Below are 22439 nucleotides of genomic sequence, written 5' to 3'. Positions count from 1 at the left end.
TGGAAAACTTTTTCACACTCCACCAGTTCACACGCAGACTACTCAGACTTACTTATCCGCTCCTCTCTGCTCACCCAGGGGAAGCCGCGTGGGCGCCCTGTCACTAGCAGAGGCAGTGGAGGGTTGTCCAGGACTTGCTTATGGCCCAGGATAACCTGAGACTCCGCCCTCGGGGCGGGGAAGAGGCCTAGACTCCGCCCCCGAGAGAAGACAAGTGCCCGCCCAGTAGGAGGCCAAGCCCCGCCTACGGACCCAGGCTCCTCCAAGGTCTGCGGAAACCATTGGGGTTTTCCTCTGAGCTCAGTTCTGCTAAAAGAGTCCTTGGGCGTTATTTGCATAGAGCTGGGGATTCAGGAGGGAAGCCTTAAGCATCCTAGAGGGCGTCTCGTTTGCATAGAGCAGACACCACTTCCTCTCTCCGCTGGCTTCCTTCCTCGCTCTCCTTCCGCCTTCTTTCCTGACCCTGCTGCCTTCCTTCGTTCTCCGCCCCCCCCCGCCCCCCCGTGCCTCCCGAGTCGGTGCCCAGATGCTTCCGAAGCGACGGCGAGCGCGAGCTGGGTCCCCACACAGCGCTGTAGCCTCTTCCACGCCGCCTGCGGCGCGCTTCCCGGATGTGGCCCTCTATCTTGCGGAGCCGCGAATGGGCCGCAGCCGCCGGGCCTTCCTCACGCGCCTGGCGCGGTCCAAAGGCTTCCGCGTCCTAGATGTCTACAGGTGTGCGGCTCCTGCGAGGGCCGGACGGTGGTGGGATGCCAGCCCCCCCCGGGGGGGCTGGTGTGATTATGCCCGTCACCCCAGTGTGTGGACTTACTGTGGCCCAGGGCGGGAGCTGGCGCGCAGCTGCTGGGACAGCAAGCAGCACCTGCGGCTTTGGATTCCAAGCCAGCGTTGGTACTTCGCGGTTGCGGTACCAAGGTTCTCCAACCCGGAGTTCCTCTTTTTGAAAGGATGCCATTAAGTCAGAGGCTTCTTAAAGAGCCATACGAAGATGAGTGGTTAGGGGCAATATTTGCTAGCTGCCTTCCCTCCCAGTGAGCCGGCGGTCAAGGCTGGCCTGAGTTTGCAGACTCACCAAAATGGCTCCAGTAGAGAACATGCCCGAGGCAGTGGGGAAACTTTGAGACTGAGGAGACTAAAGGAATTTGGAGCCTGTGCCCCTGTAGCTAGCTGGCTGGCTGGTTTGCAACTCCGCCCTCCACAAATGAAACAATACTAAAGACTAGTGTAGACTCACTTAAAAGAGTAGAGAGAACACTTTGGATTGCACGTGGCTCTACATTTTTACCACAGCCTGACAAGGTGGTTTTTCCAATGTAAAGGAAATAAAAATACAACGCTGTCCAAGAGTCTGCTTACTGGGGTTTGAATAAATAGGGCAAGAGTCTTCTGTCTTAAAGTCTAGTGCAAGGGTGCTAGAGTTCCAGGCCAGCCTGGCTTTGTAGGCAAGTCTCCAAACAGAAATTAGCATTGAGATCAGAACCACCTGGCGCCAGCACTAAGGCACCTGGGGCAGAGGGTGGCGGATGGCGGATAGCAGGTCCAGGTGGTTTGTGAGTGAGGCTGGAGCTAAGACCCTGTTGGACCCCAGTGGAGAGGTGTTCCTTCATCGAGGAGGGGCTGGGAAGGCTTTCTGGAAGATTGCAGGCAGGCCTGTCACAGTACAAGGACAAAGGCTTGGGACAGGAGCAGAACAGCAGAGGCCCTGGGTTTCATTCTCCTCTCCTTCCAGCTCAGAGGTGACACATGTGGTGATGGAGGGGACCTCCGCCAAGGAGGCCATCTGCTGGCTGAAGAACATGGACACTCCTCTCCCAGGCCACCCGCAGCCAGCTCTGCTAGACATTAGCTGGTTTACAGAGAGCATGGCCTCTGGGCAGCCTGTCCCCGAGGAGGCCCGGCACCGCCTGGAGGTGAGCTGGTGAGCTGGGACAGATAACATAATAGTAGGTCCTTGGTGTTCTCAGGAGGAGGTCGGGAGTGAGGACTCTTCCAAGACTGCAGGGGGCCTGGGAAACCAATAGAGACCCCAGCAGCAGAGATTTGGAGGCTGGACCATCCCACTTTCTGGTCTAACCACTCGGGACCTACTTTTACTATCATTAGAGTTGCTTCCTTAGCGAATGATGGGGTGAACTGAGTTGACAAGAGCCTGTCCTTGGGATGCTGTGGAGCCAGGCTGCTCCGAGACAGGGTCACTGTTGAGATCCCCGTCCCTGGCCCACATAGCTAGAATTGGGGGGCAGAGTGCACGCCACTGCTGCGACTTCTTGATGTCTGTGCCTTACCTTTTTTTTTTTCTTTGCAGGTAGCTGAGCCCAGAAAAGAGCCCCCAATCTCAGTGACAATCCCAGCTTACGCCTGTCAGCGCCCTACACCCCTCACACACCACAACCCGCTCCTCTCAGTAAGCTGCATCTGTGAGCGGATCCCCACATGGGTAGAGCTGGTCGGTAGCTGAAAGGTTGAGGCAAGGTACCTCATCCCACAACCAAGGCCCTCCCTGCAGGAGGCTCTGGCGACGCTGGCAGAGGCAGCAGGTTTCGAAGACAACGAGGGCCGTCTTCTCTCCTTCTACCGAGCAGCCTCGGTGCTCAAGTCCCTTCCCTGCGCTGTCACATCTCTGAGCCAGCTGCACGGGCTGCCCTACTTTGGAGAACACTCCTCTAGAGTAATCCAGGTCGGTGCTTGTCTCGGTGAATGGGGTGAGTGGGGAGTCCTGGGTGTGGTGGAACCACAGGAGACTTGGTTCGAATCTCAGTCAGAGAGTAGGGGCACGCACAGGACGCGGCTGTGAGGGCCACAGTACAGATCCTACTGTGTGAGTTGTCCCTCTGCCCTGGGCGGATGAGTGGCCCAGCAGGGGTTGCCGCAGGCCTTGTGTCTTCAGGATGTCTGGGGTAGTATCAGAAAGCACCTGGAGTGGTTATTGAGGGCCCAGCATTGAACCAGGGTTATGGATACTTTTCCTCGAAGAACGCATAGTGGCAAAAGCTGCTTTCAGATGGAGACAGACATGTTTTGAAAGGGAAACATTGGTCTATCCTGGGACGCGTATGATGAGTTAATCCTACATAATACAGGTTCCGTTTCTCTGGCCCTGAAGAGCTTTATAGCTGGCATCCTTGTCACACTAGCTGTGCCTTGACAGCTTTGGTGACCCTGTGGGCACGGTCTTCACTTCCAAGTCCTGCTGGTCCCTATCACTACAGAGCCCCTCTCTGCAGGGTATGGAGGGAACTCTGCCTTGGGATCACAGTTTTGTTTTGTTTCTCATCCCAGGAACTGCTGGAGTGTGGAACATGTGAGGAGGTGGAACAAGTCCGCTGCTCAGAAAGGTACCAGACCATGAAGGTGCGTGTCGTGGAGGGGACTAGACACAGGGCTCACAGCACAGCCAGCAAAGGCCTTTCTGCCCCGCCCTGGGGTCCTAGACAGCCACCGAGGAAAGGCAGCTAAACTGGCACCTGCTAGGCAGGGGGCTGCCAGAGGGAGGCGGGCAGACAGGGCCTGCTTTGAGCGTAGGGAAATTTCTGCACCACTCAGCACCATCTGGTTTTTTGATGGAGTATTCGCGCATGTATTAAAGTGCTCACTGAGCCCGGGGGCACTAGGAGGCAGGTGGATCCCTGTGAGTTCCGAAGTTAGCCTGATCTACAGAGTGAATTCCAGGACAGCCAGGGCTACAGAAAGAAACCTTGTTTCAAAAGACAAAAGCCACTACCGACAAAATGAAAGTGAAAATGAAAAAGGGCACACTGAACAAAATAAGATTTGTGTGCATGCATGTGCTGCGGGCACCTCGCCTGGCTCCATCTCTGGTCTCGGGTATGGGCCTGCCTGTCTCCATGAGGCACTTTTATCCAGGCCCTACTCACTGTCAGCAGGGTATGGAGGCCGCCTGAGTGGGTGCCTTCCTTTTATCTGCTGTGACACCTCCACCTCTCCTTTTGTAGCAGGAGATTGTCAGGTCAGTGGCCTGAGATTTGTGGCAGTAAGTTGTGGCCTCCCGGGAGGGTGAGGCTTGTGGTATTGTGGGACGATGTGCCAAGTACTGTCAGAGTGGCAGGGAGGCCTTGGTAGGGGCCTGGCTGTGGCCATGTTGGGTAGATCAGGCATGGGGCTCAAACTGAGGTGATCTTGCCCCAGCCCCAGTGAGGGTTTCCTGGGCGGAAGAGAGATCAGCACTAGATGTTGGAGGTGTCTCCTCTCCATTCTGCTTCCTGGGCAACCGGAAGTCCTAGAAAACATCCATGCCAGCAGAAAATCATACCAGTAATTAGAAGGTTTCGTTTGTTGGCTTGCTTGCTTGCTTTTGAGGGTAGGGGGTTGAGACTTCTCATTGAGAAGCTGAGAGTGGCCTCCAACCCAGCAAGCGGCCTGCCTCTGCCTTCCCTGAGATTATAGGCATGAGGCCCCGCCCACTTTTAAAAACAAATAATAGACATGTTTTCTCAGTATTTTACTCATTTTTCGATTTAATTTTGTAAAATCTGGTTTATTCATTTATCTGGCGGATAGCACACCTTGGCACACATGTGGAGGTAGAGGATGGCTTGCAGGGGTTATTTTGGGTTTTGGTGGACCGTCTCTCACACAGCTCAGACTGGGCTGGACCACGTTCTGTAGCTGAAGCCACCTTCCTCCCGCCTTCATCTCCCAGATGCTGAGATACCAGAATGCACCACGATACCCAAATGTCAGACGTTTTTGTCGATTTATTCTTTAAATTACATATATGCATGCATGTGTGTGTGGGGTGGGCCCAGGTGACAGACCCCCCCCCCCCCCCGAGATTGAGGCAGTTGTAAGCTACCTGACATGGTGCTAGGATTTGAACTCCGGCCCCCAGCGTGAGTAATCCTTGATGGTAACTGATGAGTCTTCTCTCCAGCCCTACATTCAGATTCTTGTTTTGTTTTTGTTTTTGAAGATAGGGTTTCTCTGTGTAGCCCTGGCTGTCCTACGGCTCACTCTGTAGACCAGGCTGGCCTCAAAGTCAGAGATCTGCCTGCCTCTGCCTCCCAAGTGCTGAAGATTAAAGGTGTCATCACCACCTCAGTCAGCTAGTACTTGGTTTTAAAAGCCAGGTTCTGTTGACTGCAGCGACAGTGGTCCGTTTTACACTGTGAGTTCAGAGATGGCTGCACAAAGAGGAAGGGCGGGGCTGAGAGCTCCTCCTCCCTCTGCTCACCCCCCCCCCCCAGCAGCTTCGTTTTGTTGTTTGTGCCTGGGGTCTCGCCTATAGTTCAAGGCTGCCCTGGAGTTTCAGCTCTTGCTGCATCTGTCTCCTACATCCTGGGATTACAGGCATGCACGGCCACATGGTCTCCTGCACCTGCTTGACAAACACATCTCTGCCATCACTGCTAGGAGATGTGTCTAACCTTTCCTGCTGTGGGGCTGCCCTCAGTCTCCGTGAAAGTCTCTGAGTGGTTAGCCCAAGGCAGGCCACGTGCTTTAGTCCGGGACTCCACGGAACAGTTGGCATTTGAACTAGAGAGCAGCCTGTATTTTAGAGTAACTCTTTGAGGTCTGTTGTAAGCACAGACTGGGCTTGTGCAGTACGGAGGCACTTTTTATAAAGGGGGAAAGAGAGAGAGAGAGAGAGAGAGAGAGAGAGAGAGAGAGAGAGCGAGCGAGCGCTTACTGAAGTTTTTTTTGATAGTTGGGCAGCAGAAATATGCTATCCCTAGTGGGGCTACTCTCAGAGTTTGTGGTTTCAGTCCCCTGTAAGAGTATTCTGGCCTGGCCAGGATCAAGTCCTTGTCCTGTGGCATTGGGCATGAAAACCACACTCTCAGTCAGGGGCATCTTTCTGAAGATTTTGCTCCTGACCCATCCATTCCTTCTTCCACACAGCTCTTCACCCAGGTCTTCGGGGTTGGGGTGAAGACTGCCGACCGGTGGTACCGGGAAGGACTGCGAACCTTAGATCAGCTGAGAGAGCAGTCTGAGAGACTGACCCAGCAGCAGAAAGCAGGTGAATTTCCCAGAGCTGCCTGGACCTGGAAGCTACACAGTGAAGCCCTTAGCTCTCGTGTGGAACATGCTGATTGCCTGAGTGCAGGGCAGTGGCTGGTGCAGGGGGATCCTAGCAATGCGAGGGGCCCCTGTGGCTTCCTCCCTGTACCCAGGGTTGGCCATGACCCTTTCTCAGCGGGTGTGGTCATGGCACTGCCGTGGCATCTGGACCTCGTGTTTCTTCCTGTTTGATTTCAGTGTGTGTGTGTGTTAGGGCTCCCTATCCAATGTGGTGTCTGGCGTACACCACCGTGAGTGAGTGGAAATAACAGAGACTTGGGTTTGAGTCCACTCCTCCATTTGCTAGGTACGTAACCATGGCTTCAAGACTAACCTCTCTGAGTCCCTGTTACCTTCTCTGGGAAAAACAGAGAAATGATAGCATGGAATTCCTAAGTTCCTCCGGAAGCTGGCAGGTGATGAGCACACATGCTCTCTGTGTGAGCACGTGTGTGAGCACATGTGCCAGGTTGAGCTAGTGATCTTGGCTGGAGACACTGCTGAAAGGTACCATGACTGCCAGTGCCCTCGCCAGGGTGCTTCTGCTCCAGTTGCCTCACCCCAGGGCAAGGTAGACAGGATGGCCAGCAGCCTTTACTAAGGGCTTGCTACATGCTAGGTTTGCCACTCCTCATGCTTAAACCCCCTTAGTGGTGCCCCTTTGGCAGGCAAGACAGAGTGGGCCAAAGGAGAGGGGGCTAGAAGTACCCAACGTCTTCCTGTCTTTAGCACTTCTCACTTGCCTTTCATCAGTGTGGAGAACCTGCAGCCTTCAGAGGGCTGGCTCCATCCTGCCTGCATTATTCACTGTCTCATGTGGCTCTGTGCGAGGAGTTTTGTTTGTTTGATTGCACTGTCGGGGGTTGAAGCTAGGGCCTTATAAGGCACATGCTAACAAACTCTCTGCCCCAGCCCTCTGGTATGTAGCCCTGGCTGGCCTGAAACTCTATATATAGACAGTGTGGAACTGTTTGGTCTAGTGGCTCAGAGGCAACCCTCATGGCAAGCCTTAGCGCTGGAGTCCTTGAGTCTCGGGTTGCGGAGTGACAGCGGTGGCGGTGCGGGCAGCGGCTGCTGGCAGCAGCGGGTGGCGGCGGCGGCGGCACAGGCAGCAGTGGTGCGGGTGGGAGGGAGTGCAGCAGCGTAGCAGAAGCGATGGCGGGGCGGGAGTGCTCCTGGATGGCTTGCCAAAATGTTGGTTTCTGTGCAACTGTCCTGTCTGCTCAGGCACGTGCCACTCCGGCACCGCGAGCGGGGAGCCATGAGCCGCAATGAGATATGCCAGGCCAAACAGTTCCACGTGGGGCTTTATTTAAGATAGGGAAGCGGTAGCAGGCGGGATAGAAGGAGAGAAAAAGGAAAGAGGAAAGAGGAGGGGGAAGAAGCGCTGCCCAGTTATATACCATTGGTGGCTTAATTACAGGTAAAGGTAGGCTATGGAATTCTGGGTAAACGGCAGCTGTTGCCTTGGCAATAGACCTATACATTGTCTTGATTGTCCCTTGTATGGCGTCACAAGCTTTGCAGGCCTCGGGTACCTACATAGACCATGCTGGTCTCAAACTTGCTCACTGGAGTTTTATAAGATCCTATGTTTGTGGGGGAGTTGGGTAAAGGGCACAGGGGATCTTGTTTTCTTCATTTGCATGCGAATCTACAGTTATCTCAAAATAAGAATTTAAGTTTGAAAGGAGAGGTAGGCCATTTGAAGGGTCTTACTTTGCTCTGGCCCCAACTCTTCCCTCTGTGTCTCTGCCTTTCCTACAGCCACCCGGCTGTGGTAGCTGCTGTGGGCTTGGGGATGGGACTCTGTGGGGGACACAGGTTTGCTGCTCACAGGGCTCCAGTATTACCAGGACCTGAGCACACCGGTTAGTCGAGCTGACGCGGAGGTTCTGCAGCAGTTGGTAGAGGCAGCTGTGAGACAGACCCTGCCTGGAGCCACTGTCACACTGACCGGCGGTTTCCGAAGGTAAGGGGCTTTCCGAGGTTACTCCAGACTCCTTCCTAAGGACAGCTTGAGTTGTGGACACCGAGGTGCTCTCTCCCTCTCACTTAAAAGAACATGGCTTTGTGTTGAGGGCAGAGAATCAGACTGTCTCTTTCAGGGGGAAGACGCAAGGCCATGACGTCGACTTCCTTATCACCCACCCAGAGGAGGGCCGAGAAATAGGGCTGCTGCCCAGAGTGATGAGCTGCCTGCAGAGCCAGGTGAGGGCATCCAGTGTCCTGCCCAGGAGTGACCACTGACCAGGCCTCTGCCCTCCCTGACCATGGCACGCCAGGCCACACCTGCCTCCCCTCCCCCAGGGACACGTCCTGTATCACCAGTACCACCGCAGCCACTTAGCAGACTCCGCCCACAACCTGCGGCGGAACTCCACCATGGATGCTTTTGAGAGGAGTTTCTGCATCTTTTGCTTGCCACCACTCCATCAGACAGCTTTAGAGGGGGCCTCGCATCCCTGCCAAACCCGGAGAGCTGTGAGGGTAGATCTTGTGGTCACCCCCAACAGCCAGTTCCCCTTTGCTCTTCTGGGTTGGACTGGCTCCCAGGTGAGTCGCCACCACAGTCCCTTTTGAGGCCTGGGACTGTGGTGGACAAGCCCTACTAAAGGAAGTTGTCCCTTCCCTCTCTCCTCAGTTCTTTGAGCGGGAGCTAAGGCGGTTCAGCCGGCAAGAGAAGGGGCTGTGGCTAAACAGCCATGGGCTCTTTGATCCTGAGCAGGTAAGTCTCCAGGAACTACGATAAGAAACAGGTCCTATAACCCAAATCTAGTCCACAATCTCAAATATGGTGCACACTGCCAGGTAATATACACTGTGCACAATAGTATGGCCTGGGCCCCAGCCACTAACGCGCTTGTCCCTCGCAGAGGAGAGTTTTCCATGCGACTTCTGAGGAAGATGTTTTCAGACTCCTGGGCCTTAAGTACCTTTCCCCAGAGCAGAGAAATGCCTGAACTGAGGAGTGCCTACTGAGGGGCTGCCAGCCTCTCCCCTGACCCGGACAGTTTCCAGAGGAGCACTGCCACCCCATGGCCTCACCTGTGCAAATAGAGCTGTCACCTCCTGGGACAGTAGAGTATGACCCCGAGCCAACTTACACACCTCACAGTCAGGGGCGCTCCGCAGTTCACGCATCATGGACCTGTGGCAGAGTCTCACGTCTTGGTTCCAGTCCAGCTGTGGTTGCTCTGTCTGCTGCAGAGGACCCCATTCAACGTGCCAGAAAAGAGACCTACGTCCCTGCCCTGGGCTTGATATGAGAAGTATTCCAGCAATGAGGTGGCGCACAGAAGCAAGCCGCCTGCCTGAGTGCTGTGCTGCAGCAGGAGGCTGTCGGGACAGCCATCTCCATTGCTGGCGCTGTTGGCACTACCCCGTGCAGACCTGGGTACCCGTACCAGACTTCATAAGCTGCGCAGCTCCAGAATCGTCCCCCGACCCCACCCCACACTCCCTCCCCCCCCCCCCCCCCCCGCTGTGTCTTCTATCCTTGGCTACCAATCCCCTCACACTCCAGCCTAGGCCGGCCCGGCCTGCCTACCCACAATCCCCTGTGCATCCCTGGCCCCTGCGGTGCCTTCTGGGAGGGCTGGTTCCTAGAATAGAGACTGTAGCCCAGCCTGGTGGCTGTACTAAAGCTCAGCAGGATCGGGGACAGCAGCCGAATGGTCTCCCTATCCTGAGATTGTGAGATACGGGTTCCCAGGTCCTGCTTCTTAAAGACACGTGGTGCGCTGCCACCCCTAACAGCTCTGCAGCAGTTCTGAACCTACAATCCTCGAGCAGGCCTGTGGCCCTGCAGTCCTCACGCAGGCCCTGTGGCTCTGGTGTTTCTGTTCTCTCTTCCAGTCTCAGCTGTACCCCTCCAGTTACGCCTCCCCCTACTTACCCAGTTCAATCCTGGTCCCTGTTTGCAGGCTCAGTGTGTCCAACTTCTTCACTAAAGTGGGCTGGCTGGTCACACCGTCCTGGTATCTTCAAGTGCTCTAAAGTCCCTTGCCTTGCCGTACACTTAGTGCCCACTGTCCCTGTCTCCTTCTCCTGAAGGCGCAGGCCTCCTAGATCAATCAGAAGATTAACAAGTATTTTAAAAATTAACATTCAATAAAGTGGATTTTTTTTTGGAGTATGGAGTATAATTTTACAAGTTTTAATACACACATGCACACAGAATGGCCACCTCTACCACCTTCAGGACACAACAGCTCTGTCCCCAGAACCTGGCGCTGTATCTACTGTAGTAGTGACAGGCCCCATTACTCCAACCCACTCATTTGGTTTTGTCCCTACAAATATGTCATAGATGTGCAAATGAACTTTAAAAGAGCTGTTGCTGGCCTCTCCCTTGGCAAATGCTCTGAGGTTCCTGCAGCTGTCGCATATATCAATCAAGCTTATGTCTCCTGATGCTACACACGGTGAACGTTCCACTGTCCACTAGGCTCTGGGAGGCTCCCACTGCATTGTGATTGTGACTAGACCTGCTATGGGCATGCATCTAAGTGTCTGTGTGAATACTTCCTGTTGCAGGTGTAAGATACCCTGACATTTAAAAGCAGCGGAAGGGAGAAATGGGTTATTAGTGCTCACAGTTCAAGGTTCAGCAAGCCCTGGCCTCGAAGGCATGGGGCTACAGGGAGCTGGTCACATTGTCTCCTTGGCCAGGAAGCAGAGATTAGCAGGAGTGCTCAGTCTTCTTATGCACGAGCAGGCAGAAGAGTGGGTCCCCTGTATTCAGGGCCAGCCTGCCCCCCTCAGTTACCCTAAGCTAGATAATCCCTCACAGGCATGCGTACCTAGAGGCTTGTCTTAGGTGATTCTACATCCTGTCAAGGTAACAATATTAAACGTGACAAATACTTCTTTATTTCTTTTGGGTAAATATCCAAGCATAGGATTATTGGATCATATGTATATTAGGGTTCTCTAAGAGGAACAGAACTTATAGGAATATATATATGGGAATTTACATATATATGTAATTTATTTGGGATTTATTAGAATAGCTTACAAATAGTGGTTTAGCTGGTCCAACAATAACTATCAACAATGGAAGATTCAAGAATCCATAGTTGCTCAGTCTACAAGGCTGGATGTCTCAGCTAGTCTTCAGTAGATGCTGGAATCCTAAAGAAGTCGGCTCTAATGCCAGTGACTGAAAGGACTGCTGTCAAGAGTGAGACAAGCAGGGAGAGAGAGAGAACAGCAGAGAGCCTCCTTCTTCTATGCACTTTATACAGGCTGCCAGCAGTAGGCTTGGCCCAGGGCAAAGGTGGATCTCCATCACAAAAGATCTGGAATTACAAATGTTCGTCCACTTCAAATGAAAAACAAAATCCTCACAGGTGTATCTGACTTGGGATTTACTTAGTTCCAGAACTGGTGAAGCTGACACTTCAGTGGAAATAGCCATCACAAGCTGTCCTTGTCAGCTCCACACAAGCCGTAGTCCTCTTATGACATGCTTACATTATGCCTAACATAGTATAAGTACCTCAAGTATAATTACAAATGCATTATATATTTAACTGTGCCATAGTTATGTCTAACATGACATAACTATCCCTAATACGACTGCAAACATTATAAATTTTAGAATAGTATCAATGTCCTTTAAGGAACCTTCTTTTGGCATCTCAAAACTTAAATATATAACCACTGATAATCACTTAATTGATGTTACATTGCATAATATAGAAAATACAAATATCTGTGCAAACACATTCTTAACAAAATACAAGAGAAACACTCGTCAATTATAATTCTTGTTTCTGCAATTAGTCATGTGGCCTTAGCTGGTATTTATAACTACATTCCTCTACTACCTGTATTTCTTGCATTTAATGCTAAATATTATCCTGTGTTTCCTCTGTCTTCAGCAAGTACCTCAGCAGGTCTTGGCTCTTTTCCTGGAGGGGTGACACATACCTTCATTCCTGAAGGATCTGAGCCCTTTGCCATCCTGCCTGGATTAGATTATAGCTTCCCATTAACATTTGTCACTGGACAGGTAGCACCAAGAGACTCCAGACATAATCTCCAGTCTGGAGAAGCAATCCAATTTCCTCATGGTAATCTGGATAAGTCATAACTCCTAACACTCTTATTCCTTTCTTATTTAGCCTGTTGGCTTAAGGGCTTTAGAAGTCCAAAGTGAACAGAGGAAGTCTGAGCTTCTAGTTCAATAGAATCTTTGTTGTGGCTCTTGGCAGGAGCACTGCCCCCTCAGGAACAAAAACTTCTAGGCCAGCAGAACTTAAGGTCATGGGTACAGGAAGAAAAATTTTCCTAGAGTGTCACTAAGGGTGATAGTGAGTGGAAGTATTCCCTTCTCCACGCTTTGATTCTGGACTTATGGATCCTGACTATGGGGGAAACTGTACCATATATCAGACAATGATTCAAAGCATATCCTGCTTTCTGGAGAACCCTGCTCCAGCCCTCAAGGCTGCTGCCACCTAACTAACACTGAAATGATGTCTTCAAAAGGCCGTTCCATATTTCTATCAAGTAGCTGCTTCAGGATGACAGGGAACATGGTAAGAGCAGTGGATTCTGAGATCGTGGGCCCACTGTCACACTTCTCTGGTTGTGAAGTGAGTTCCTTGATCAGAAGCAATACTGTGTGAAATACCATGGTGGTGGGTAAGGCATACAAATCTACAGATAGTAGTTTTAGCAGAAGCATCACCTGCTGGAAAGGCAAACCCATAACCAGACTAAGGATCTACTCCAGTAATGACAAAGCATTGTCCTTTCCACAGAGGAAGTGGTCCAACATGGTCAACCTGTCACCAGATTGCTGGCCTGCACCCAGGGGAATGGTGCCACAGCTGAGGCTCAGTGTTTGTCTCAGCTTTTGGCAGATCTGGCACTCAGCAGCAGCTGAATCCATATTGTTGAGCCCATCAATGCCACCATGACTACTTTGTTCAAGGGCCCATTGGGCAATGACAGATAACTTAGTAGGGTTTCCATTGCTGTGATGAGACACTATGACCATGGCAACTCTTATCCAGAAAAATAGTTGGGGGTGAGTTACAGTTCATTTAGTCTATTATCATCATTGTAGGGAAGCATGGCGGCACACAGGCAAATATGATGCAGGAGAGGTAGCTGATTGATAGGCAGCTGGAAGAGAAAGTGACACTGAGTCTGGCTTGAGCATCTGAAACCTCAAAGCCCTCATCTACAGTGACACACTTCCTTCAACAAGGCCACACCTCCTAATAGTGCTACTCCCTATGGGCCTGTGGGGGCCATTGTCATTCAAACCACCACAGCTGAGAAAGAGGCTGACTGTTCACAGAACAGGTCATCTTACTTACTTGATTACTGAACTTCTCCTTAGCTGTAGTTACCTTTTGATGAACACTTACATACATCACAAGTATTTTCACATCATTTGTCCATGTGGAGAGATTTATCCACATACTTCTTTTCCAGATGTCTTTCTTACCAATTTTCCAATCATGCTCTTCCCAAGTCCCTGACCATCCAACTAATCTATTAGCTACAGCCCATGAGTCCGTGAACACCCGCACATCTGGCCATTTCTCCTTTCAAATAAAATGTGTACTGCTCCAAGTTCTGCCCACTGTGAAGATTTCCCAGAAGGGCTGTAATGCTACAGCTGTGTATCTCTGTATGGTGTCTGCAACGGGTGTAGAACCATCAGTAAACTGGGCCCTAGTCTCTTCCACAGTCAACTGGCCTGGCATACACCATAAGACTATATAGGTGCATGTGTAGCAATAGACAGCATTGTATGGGGAGTGGAAACAATTTGGACAACTTCTTCATATAACTTGTTTGTGCCTTTAGGATCTGCTTTGATTCAATCATATATATGCCACTTCCAGTTAATAATAGATTGCTGCGGTGTATGTCCACACTGTATATCTTGATGGGTCAGACAATACCCAGCTCATCATGGGCAGCTCAGGTTGCATGGTAACTTGATAGCCCATTGCCAAGCAACCTGTTCAAAGAGTCTCTCCTGTTTCAGGCCCCACACAAAGCTAGCAGCTTTCTGAGCCACTTGGTATATGGGGCATAGTAACACACCCAAGTGAGGAATGTGCTGTCTCCAGAATCCAAATTGACTCGCTAAACACGGTTCTTTCTTGGTGGTGAGAGGGGCCAGGTGCAATACCCTATCCTTCACCTTGAAAAAAATACCTCTGCATGGCCCACACTACTAGACTCATAAGAATTTCACTGAGGTAGTAGAATCTTGGATTTTGGTTGGATTTACTTCTCATCTTTGATTGAATAAATGTGTTATTAACAAGTCCAGCACCTGTTCACTTGACCCAACCAGCATAGTATCATCAATATAATATACCAATGTGATATTTTTGAGGAAGAGACAATCAGGATCCCTTCAAACTAAGTTGACACAGGGCTGGAAAGTTAATACACCTTTAAGATGAAACTGTAAAGGTATACAGATTCTTCCCAACTGAAAGAAAACTGTTTCTGGTAGTTCTTATGGACAGGTACCAATAAAAAGTCTTTTGCTAGATCAGAAGTTGCATACCATGTACCAGGAGACATGTTAGTCTGCTCAAGTAGGGCACCACGCCTGGCACAGCAGCTGTAGTAGGAGTCACTGCATGATTGAGTTTTCAGTAGTCAACTGTCACTCTCCACGAGTCTTCTGTCTTTTGTACTGGCCAGATAGATGCACCCTGCAGCTTTCCAGTCCTTGATGGTGGCACTAATTTCTACAAACCCCGAGGGAATGTGATACTGTTTTGGCAGACACAACTCTAAAGGCTTCCATTTAGCCTTTCCAACCATAACAAATAGCCTACTCCACAAGTCAGAGAACCAATATGAGAAGTCTGGCAACTTTTAAGTCTATCTATTCCAATTATACATGTGGGACAAGCACAAAGAAATTCAAAGCACTCAGGAGGAGATAACAGTATTTAACTGGAGGGACACAGTGTGTTTTGGAGACTCAGAAACAGTATCCAATAGACACAAGAAAATCTGTTTGTTTCCTTTCCCCCAGTGTAGAGTTATCCTTGTAAATGTCTATAGGTCCCTCTGAGGAAGCACTGGAGAAAACCTATTAATAAAACCCTTAGGTATTTTATCAAGGCCCTTCTTTAGGAAACTGGCCATCTCTTCATTCATTGGATTCTAGGTCTGCAAACTGGACCAAGATTCTGCCATGATCCAATGGAGACTTTCTTTCATTTGTTTGAGAATCTTTCCACTTGTATAGATCAAACAAAAACGCAGTAGGCTTCTTATCTATTTCATGCCTGGAGATGCCATGATCAATCATCCAGAACCAAAGGTCCATGTGAGACTTGCCACATGACAATCACTTTACCTGTGCAGCATAATTTGGATCAGGCCACTGTGGACACTGTTTTGTCTATACTGCCCATTATAAAGATCACTCTGCATTTGGAGATTCACACTGCCACCTGGACCTGCTACTAGGCATTAATTAAACCTGTTGTATTTAATTCTCCAACTGAGCACAGCATCTCTAAGCCATTGGTCTTGCACAAGGAAAAGGTGGACAACAAATCTCTTTGGATGTTTTGCTCACATTTTGCTCTTATAGGATAGCTAAGGGCATGTCTTCTGGGCCTTCCCTTTGTGAAGGGTTTTTAGGTTTTACAGCATACTTACTCTAGCATTACAAATTCCCCGAGCCTTAAAATCCCTTCATCAACACTAAGCCAAGAGATATCAGACATCTTCAACTCTTTTTCAGTAGGTCATCTTCAGAACAATGCTTCAGCCAACCATTCAAACAAACATTTGACACCTTTTTTTTTCCTGACTGTGCAAGCTTCCATATTAAGAGAGCCCATGTCAATAAACACAGGCTGATGTGTTTTTATGTTCTGATCCGGTTTTATGTTCCTTCCACCATTATCCCACACCCTTAGAAGCCATTCCCACACATATTCCCCAGACCTCTGCCTGAATGAATTAGCAAACTTACTAAGCTCTTCAGTAGTGTAGTGTACCACCTTAAGGACCACACTTTCTATCTCCCCTCAGGAGCCTGCTTTGCCTTGAGTGTGGTGATAGCTTTAGAGGCAACAATTGGTGGGCCCTGAGAGACATCAGTACTGTCTTTCCTGGCATCTCCTTCAGGGAAAATCATTGCTGGTTTAGGCAACAACCAAGGATTAAGCAACATTAGGAGGAAAAGGCAATATTTTGGGGGATGGATCATGAGGGTGCATCTTCTGCTGAGGGTAGAGAGATTACTTCCTTGGATGAGATAAACCCTTGAGAATCGAAGGGTTCAAAGCTCTCAGCTTTAATAGGGTCCTCCCCCAAGTTACAGGATCTCATTCTTTTTTTTTTTTCCCCAAAGATTTATTTATCTATTTCATGTATGTAAGTACACTGTTGCTGTTTTCAGACACACCAGAAGAGGGCATCAGATTCCATTACAGATGGTTGTGAGCCACCATGTGATTGCTGGGAATTGAACCCAGGACCTCTGGAAGAGCAGTCGGTGCTCTTAACCACTGAGCCATCTCTCCAGCCCCCAAATGTTTTCTTTTATAAGTTACCTTGGTCATAGTGTCTCTTCACAGCAATGAAATTCAAACTAAGATGGGGCTGAAGCTGTATAGTTCATTGTAATGTATATGATGTTCCCCTCAGAACCTTATGCAGTGAGGGTTTGGTCCCTAACACATGACCCAGAGATGCAGTTTTGGGGAAGTTTGACTAATCATGAGGTACCTGATGAAATCCGTGGCTCAACCCACTGATGGATTAATATTTTGATGGTGTTCCTTGGGTGGGGCATGGAAGTTGCGAGGTGGTCTGGTTGGAGGAAGCATGTTTCTGGGTCTTGTCTTGAAGCATATATATTGTCCTCATATTTCCTGGCCACCGTGAGGTGAGTGGCTCAGCTGATCTGTGGCTCCTGCCCCGTGATTCTCTGTCTCCCCACAAACCAAGTGACATGAAACCCATGAAACTGAGCCAGACTGGGCTTCGTGCAGCCAAAATGGCTATGTAGGCAAGGATGACCTTGGACTTCTGATCCTCCTGTCTCCACTTCCTGAGCACTGAGATTATGGCCGTGCAGCAATACACCCTGGTCACGTGGTGCCAGAGATGGAATCCAGAGCTTTGTGTAGGTCAGAACCACGTCTTCGCTTCTTTGCTTTTCCTTGGGTAGTTTGTCACACACATGTGTTTGGTCTGCATGTATGTCCATGCAGCACATGCATGCTTGGTGCCTGCAGAGGTCAGAGGAGGGCATCAGACCCCCTGGAACTAGAATTATGGATGGTTGCTAAAAGAAAAAAAAAAAAACAGTCCACACAGCTGGAGAAATACTCCAAATCTCATAAGTGTGCATAAAGAACTCTCCAAATTCACACATGGAGGCTGTGGATTAGGAGAGTTCTTAAAGCGTGCAGAGAGCAAACAAGCCCTGTGTACAGACTCGGCAGTGTTGGACCCTGAGGAAATGTAGCATCAAGCCACACTCAGTGGGCTGTGTTGGTAGTGGGCTGTCCTGGACTAAGGCTGGTGAGGAGAGCTGGACTCTGTGGCAGAGGAGCAACCATGCCTACACTGCAGCAAACGCTGGTTGTGTCATTGTCTAGTGACACACTCCTAGAACACAGAATAGACCTAATTTGTATCGGTTCTCCTTGTATCCTGAAGGATGACAACACTTTATTTTAGTCATAGATTTTTGGTGAATTCCATGGGGTTGTTTATATAAACAGTCATATTGTTTGTAAATGAAAATCACATTTCTTTCTTTCCAAACTTTTTTGGATTGAATATTTTTCTTTATTTACATTTCAAATGTTTTCCCCTTTCCAGGTTTCCCCTTCGGAAATCCCCTATCCCATCCCCCCTCCCCCGCCTCTATGAGGGTGCTCCCCACCCACCCACTCCCATCCTCCCGCCCTGCCATTCCCCTACACTGGGGCATAGAACCCCCTCAGGCCTGAGGCCTCTCCTCCCACTGATGTCCTCCATTGGGGACCCTTGAGCTCAGTCCAATGGTTGGCTTCGAGCTTCCGCCTCTGTATTTGTCAGGTTCTGGCACGGCCTCTCAGGAGACAGCCATATCAGGCTCCCTTCAGCAAGCACTTCCTGGCATCCACCATAACCATAATTTGCAGTCTTGATGGCCTTTATCTCTTTTTCTTTAATTACTGTACTGGCTAGAACGTCTAGTACCGTGTTGCATGAGAATAGTAAGTGTGGGCATCCTTGCTTTTTATTCCTAATGTGAGGTAGAAATAATTCAGTGTTTCACCAATACATAGATACAAGTTGTTTTTTTTTTTTTTTTAAGAATTTTTTGTTTGCTTTTTTTTTTCTTTTTGGTTTTTTTGAGACAGGGTTTCTCTGTGTAGCCCTGGCTGTCCTGGAACTCACTCCGTAGACCAGGCTGACCTCAAACTCAGAAATCTGCCTGCCTCTGCCTCCCAAGTGCTGGGATTACAGGCATGCGCCACCACCGCCCGGTGGTAGCTGCTTTTCTTGCATCCAGCAGTATGGTCATGTCAATGTTGTTTTTGGCCGGTCAGCATTTGTCGGTTTTGGAATACTCAACTAGCTTTCGGTTCCTGGGATAAGCTCCCGTGTTTGGAGCATGTTCTTGAGTGTCGCTGAGGATTTTCACGTTTGTCTTCACGTAGAACACTGGCTTGTAGTAGTGTCTGCTTTCACACACACAATCAGGGTGTTTTCTGCTGCTCTTTTTTTTGGATTTTATTTTATGTGTATGAGTGTTTTGCCTACATGTATGTACGCACATTGCATGCCTTCCTGGTACGCTTGAAGGTCAGAAGAGGGTGTCAGTTTCCTAAAAATCAAGTTACTGTTTACGTAGGATTCTGTTACTTGAAGAGACTATAAAAAAATTATTCTCTAAACATTTAGAACTCACTGGTGAAACTTCAAGCATCTAGAGAATTCTTTCTTTCTTGAGACAGGCTCTCACTGTGCAGCCCTGACTGGTCTGTAACTTGCTATGTAGACCAGTCTTACCTCCGATTCACAGAGAGCCACTTCCTCTACCTGGGTGCTGGGCTTAGAGACATGCACCACCACATTCAGCAAAGGGATTCTTTCACAAAAGGACTAAAGTCATGGATCTAACTTCCTTGGTAGTTATAGGGTGACTCTGATTTTATCTTCTTGGGTATTGGAAGGTTGTGACTTCTAAAGCTATAGGTCTGTTTTTGTCAAAAGCATTCATGCCAGTAGAGCTGTTAGTGGTTTTTTGGTTTTCCGTGGCCGCAGTTGTTCTGCTCTCTCCCCAGGTTGGTGAGTGTCTTTGTCCCCTCTCAGTCTCTCTGCATTTTCTTCATTGTTTTTACTTCCCCCTGTTCATTTCATCAGTTTCTTTATTCTCTCCTTTGCAGTGGAGACTATAGCATGTCTTCCCTCTTAAGTAAGCACGTGACGTTCTCAGTCTCCCTCTGATCGTGAGCTAAAGCTACCTCACAGTTGCTACATTGTATTGTGGGGCAAATCAGGCTTTTTTTTTTTTCATTACTTTAGTTTGTTTTTTGATATTTGGAGTTTACTTTATGTGTATGAGGGGTTTTTTTTTTTTTTTTTTGGCCTACATGTACATATGTGTAGCAAGCAACTGCCTGGTGCATTCGACGGTCAGAAGAGTGTCAGATCCCCTGGAACAAGTGTTAAAAGTGATGGGAAACCAATGTGCAGTTGCTGGGAACTGAACCCAGATCCTCTGCAAGAGCAGCAAGTACGCTCAACTACTCAGCCGTCTCTCCAGCCTCGTCGCTCTGTCTTTTGTTGTCCGGTCTGATGGTTCAGATGGACTGTGTTGTTTTGTAGCCTAGGCTGGCCTTGAACTCCCAGTTGTGGTGCATCGGCTTACCCAATGCTGGGATCACACTCCGGGGCCAGCATCATACCTGGCTCTGTATGTTTACTGTTTTTCAGCTCACAGTATTTTCTGCTTCCCCTGAGGGTTTCTCTTGGATTCAGGAGTTGTTTAGAAAGGTGTTGCTTCCTCTGCTTCCCATGTTAGAGGAATTTCTCTCTAATCTTTCAGAATTCTGGCTTAGTTCTTTATGATCTGAAAAATGATCCATTAATTTCAATTTTTTAGCTTGTCAATATTGGGAATGTCCCAGGTATGATCTTTAGGTGCTATGACGCCACATCTACTGATTTTTGTGTGTTTGTTTTGCACCCTGCTACTTTGATGACAGTGCTTATTGAGGGGGACCCCTTGGATGTCCAGGCAGGACAGCAAACCTCAAAGAGGTGAGAATGACTCCATTCAGACTGACTTCCTTAACCTGAATCAGACACGGGAAGTCTGATGACAGGGAGCTCATTGTCAGCATATTTAAAACACAGTACAATTTGGAAAACAAGTTTCCAGGCCATGATCCGTCCAATCTGTCTAATTTCAGGTGCACAGTAAAGCTTAAAGTGTGACTACATAGAACCCCTTTACAAAGAACACATAACCTTGAGGGTAGGGTCTATCGATAAAAGGCATATAATCTATTGTGGTCTCTGATTGAGTTAGCATATGAGTCAGCAGGCCATAAAATAAATGAGACATCTCCCCTGAGGATGGATTTATTAACTGGGAAATAAGGTAAAGGTAAAGGTCTAAGGGAGGAGAGTTTGGGGTAACATCCTGGGGGACTTAGGGGCAGCCTGCCTGTACTGATAACAAAAGGTCCCCAGATCATTAACAATACCTACTTCCCACTTCTAGGTGAGAAACAGGCAACTCCTTGTCTGGGGCGACGCCCCTGCGTGTTTAACATTCCTGGTTCTCTAGTGCTCCGTGAGCACAAGGATCTTTGTGTCCCTGACAGTTTATCGGCTGGACAAGCTTCCGGGTGGATTTTTTGGAGGAAGGGGATCATTATGTTTAAAATTATACTATCTGCAAATAAAGATACTTTGATTCCTTCCTTTCCTATCTGTATCCCCTTGATCTCCCTCAGGTGTCTAAGACTTCAAGAACTATATTGAATAGGCTGGAGAGATGGACGGCCTTGTCTTGTCCTAATGTTAGTGGAAAGGCTTTGAGTTTCTCTCTGTTTAGGTTGCCACGGCTCTGGGCTTGCTGTAACTGCCGTGCTACGTTGTGTTGTATCCCTGTCTCTTACAGATTTTTATTATAATGGGTTTTGTCAAAGGCCTTTTTCTGCATCTAATGAGATGAGCGTGTTTTTATTCTGTTTATGAGATAAACCTGTTTTTATTCTGTTTATGTGGCATAGGCTTAAGTTTTTCAATCTTTACTTTTAATAAGGGTTCCTAAATGCAGTAACCTCCCTTCTAGCCCACCACGCACCAGAGGTCATGGAAAAGACAGGTTATTAGGATTTGGGGGAAAGTGGTCCTGTTTAGAAATTGTTCTTTGGAGCAAATCCAATCTACATTGTCAGGAAATCAGCAGTTCAGTTCACTGGAATCAGCAGCGGTAGCTCAGTCCACTCGTAAACGCTTCATGAATATACCAGCAGTCCAGCTCAATAGTCGGGTAGCAAACATGAATCAGCAGAAATAGCCAGGCCTCCACCAACTCCGTCCTAGTCAGCAGAAGTGACAGGACCCACCCAGATGCCAGGAGAAGTTCTCTGCCTCCTTCAATGAAGGGAAGATCAGCAAAGGCGGAAGGCCACTGAAGCGATGCAAAGCTGGCTAGGCAAGCCTCCCGTCACTGTCTGCTGAGTCCTTTCTACACCTCCTCCAAACATCACATGTCCTTCCACAGCCCTCCCTCAGCATGGAGTGAGTCTACACCAGCGGACATCACTCTGCCAATGGGCCCAAGCCCACAGAGGCAGCAAGAAGCCACCAGAACCTCAGGAGGTTTGTTGGTTTCTCTCTATGGTGTCACCACGAGAGGAGTTCAGCAATGGGAGGTGAACCAACACATGTGTGCAGTTAGTAAAGAATCCCGTCAAGCGAGCTTGCATGTGCTTCCTTTAGCAAAACATCCTTTCAACCGTGTCTGCTTCAGTGAAACATTCCTTCATGTCTCTGCTTTAGCAAAACATCCTTTGATATGACTGACTTTCTAAAGAAACCAGAAGTTCCCACTTCAATGTGGTGTATTATATTTATTTATTTACATATGTCCAATCCCATTATCCCTGAATTTCTTGGATGAAGCCACCTGTCAAGGCAGATCATCATCATCATCTTCCTCCTCCTCCTCTTCCTTCTTTTTGGTTTTTTTCGAGACAGGGTTTCTCTGTGTAGCCCTGGCTGTTCTGGAACCCACTCTGTAGACCAGGCTGGCCTCGAACTCAGAAATCCACCTGCCTCTGCCTCCCAAGTGCTGGGATTACACACGCCGGGCTTCTTCCTTCTTTTTGAAATAGGATCTCTCTTTTATGTAGCCCTGGCTATCCTAGAATTCCCTAAGTAGA

General features: G+C 49.0%; 1 protein-coding gene across 3 annotated transcripts; it reads left to right on the top strand.

Annotated features, from left to right (window-relative positions):
* Window positions 1-204: 204 nt before the first annotated feature.
* Window positions 205-9488, top strand: Polm (DNA polymerase mu). Of its 3 annotated transcripts, none has more exons than XM_052198810.1 (11): window positions 205-267; window positions 1730-1910; window positions 2306-2404; window positions 2507-2677; window positions 3280-3351; window positions 5860-5980; window positions 7861-7993; window positions 8130-8232; window positions 8332-8577; window positions 8666-8749; window positions 8898-9488. In XM_052198810.1, the coding sequence occupies exons 2-11, from the start codon at window positions 1752-1754 to the stop codon at window positions 8982-8984; spliced, it is 1275 nt and encodes a 424-aa protein (XP_052054770.1). In that variant the 5' UTR covers window positions 205-267; window positions 1730-1751; the 3' UTR covers window positions 8985-9488. The 3 variants fall into 3 exon arrangements, with proteins under 3 accessions (XP_052054770.1, XP_052054771.1, XP_052054769.1); XM_052198811.1 differs by lacking the exon at window positions 205-267 and adding an exon at window positions 418-714; XM_052198809.1 differs by lacking the exon at window positions 205-267 and adding an exon at window positions 632-714 and having other exon boundaries at window positions 1735-1910.
* Window positions 9489-22439: the final 12951 nt, after the last annotated feature.

Source organism: Apodemus sylvaticus, chromosome 11 (genome assembly GCF_947179515.1).
Source record: "Apodemus sylvaticus chromosome 11, mApoSyl1.1, whole genome shotgun sequence".
NCBI classification, from domain to species: domain Eukaryota; kingdom Metazoa; phylum Chordata; class Mammalia; order Rodentia; family Muridae; genus Apodemus; species Apodemus sylvaticus.
Note: the sequence above shows the minus strand (reverse complement) of the source record. Positions and strands in the feature narration are given on the sequence as shown.

What these genes read in the sequence shown, in the direction of transcription:
- Polm (XM_052198811.1), top strand. Translation starts at nt 527, where the DNA reads ATGCTTCCGAAGCGACGGCGAGCGCGAGCTGGGTCCCCACACAGCGCT. An exon ending in ACCACAACCCGCTCCTCTCA is followed by an intron (nt 2,405 to 2,506) that starts GTAAGCTGCATC and finishes CCCTCCCTGCAG; the next exon opens with GAGGCTCTGGCGACGCTGGC. An exon ending in CTGACCGGCGGTTTCCGAAG is followed by an intron (nt 7,994 to 8,129) that starts GTAAGGGGCTTT and finishes TGTCTCTTTCAG; the next exon opens with GGGGAAGACGCAAGGCCATG.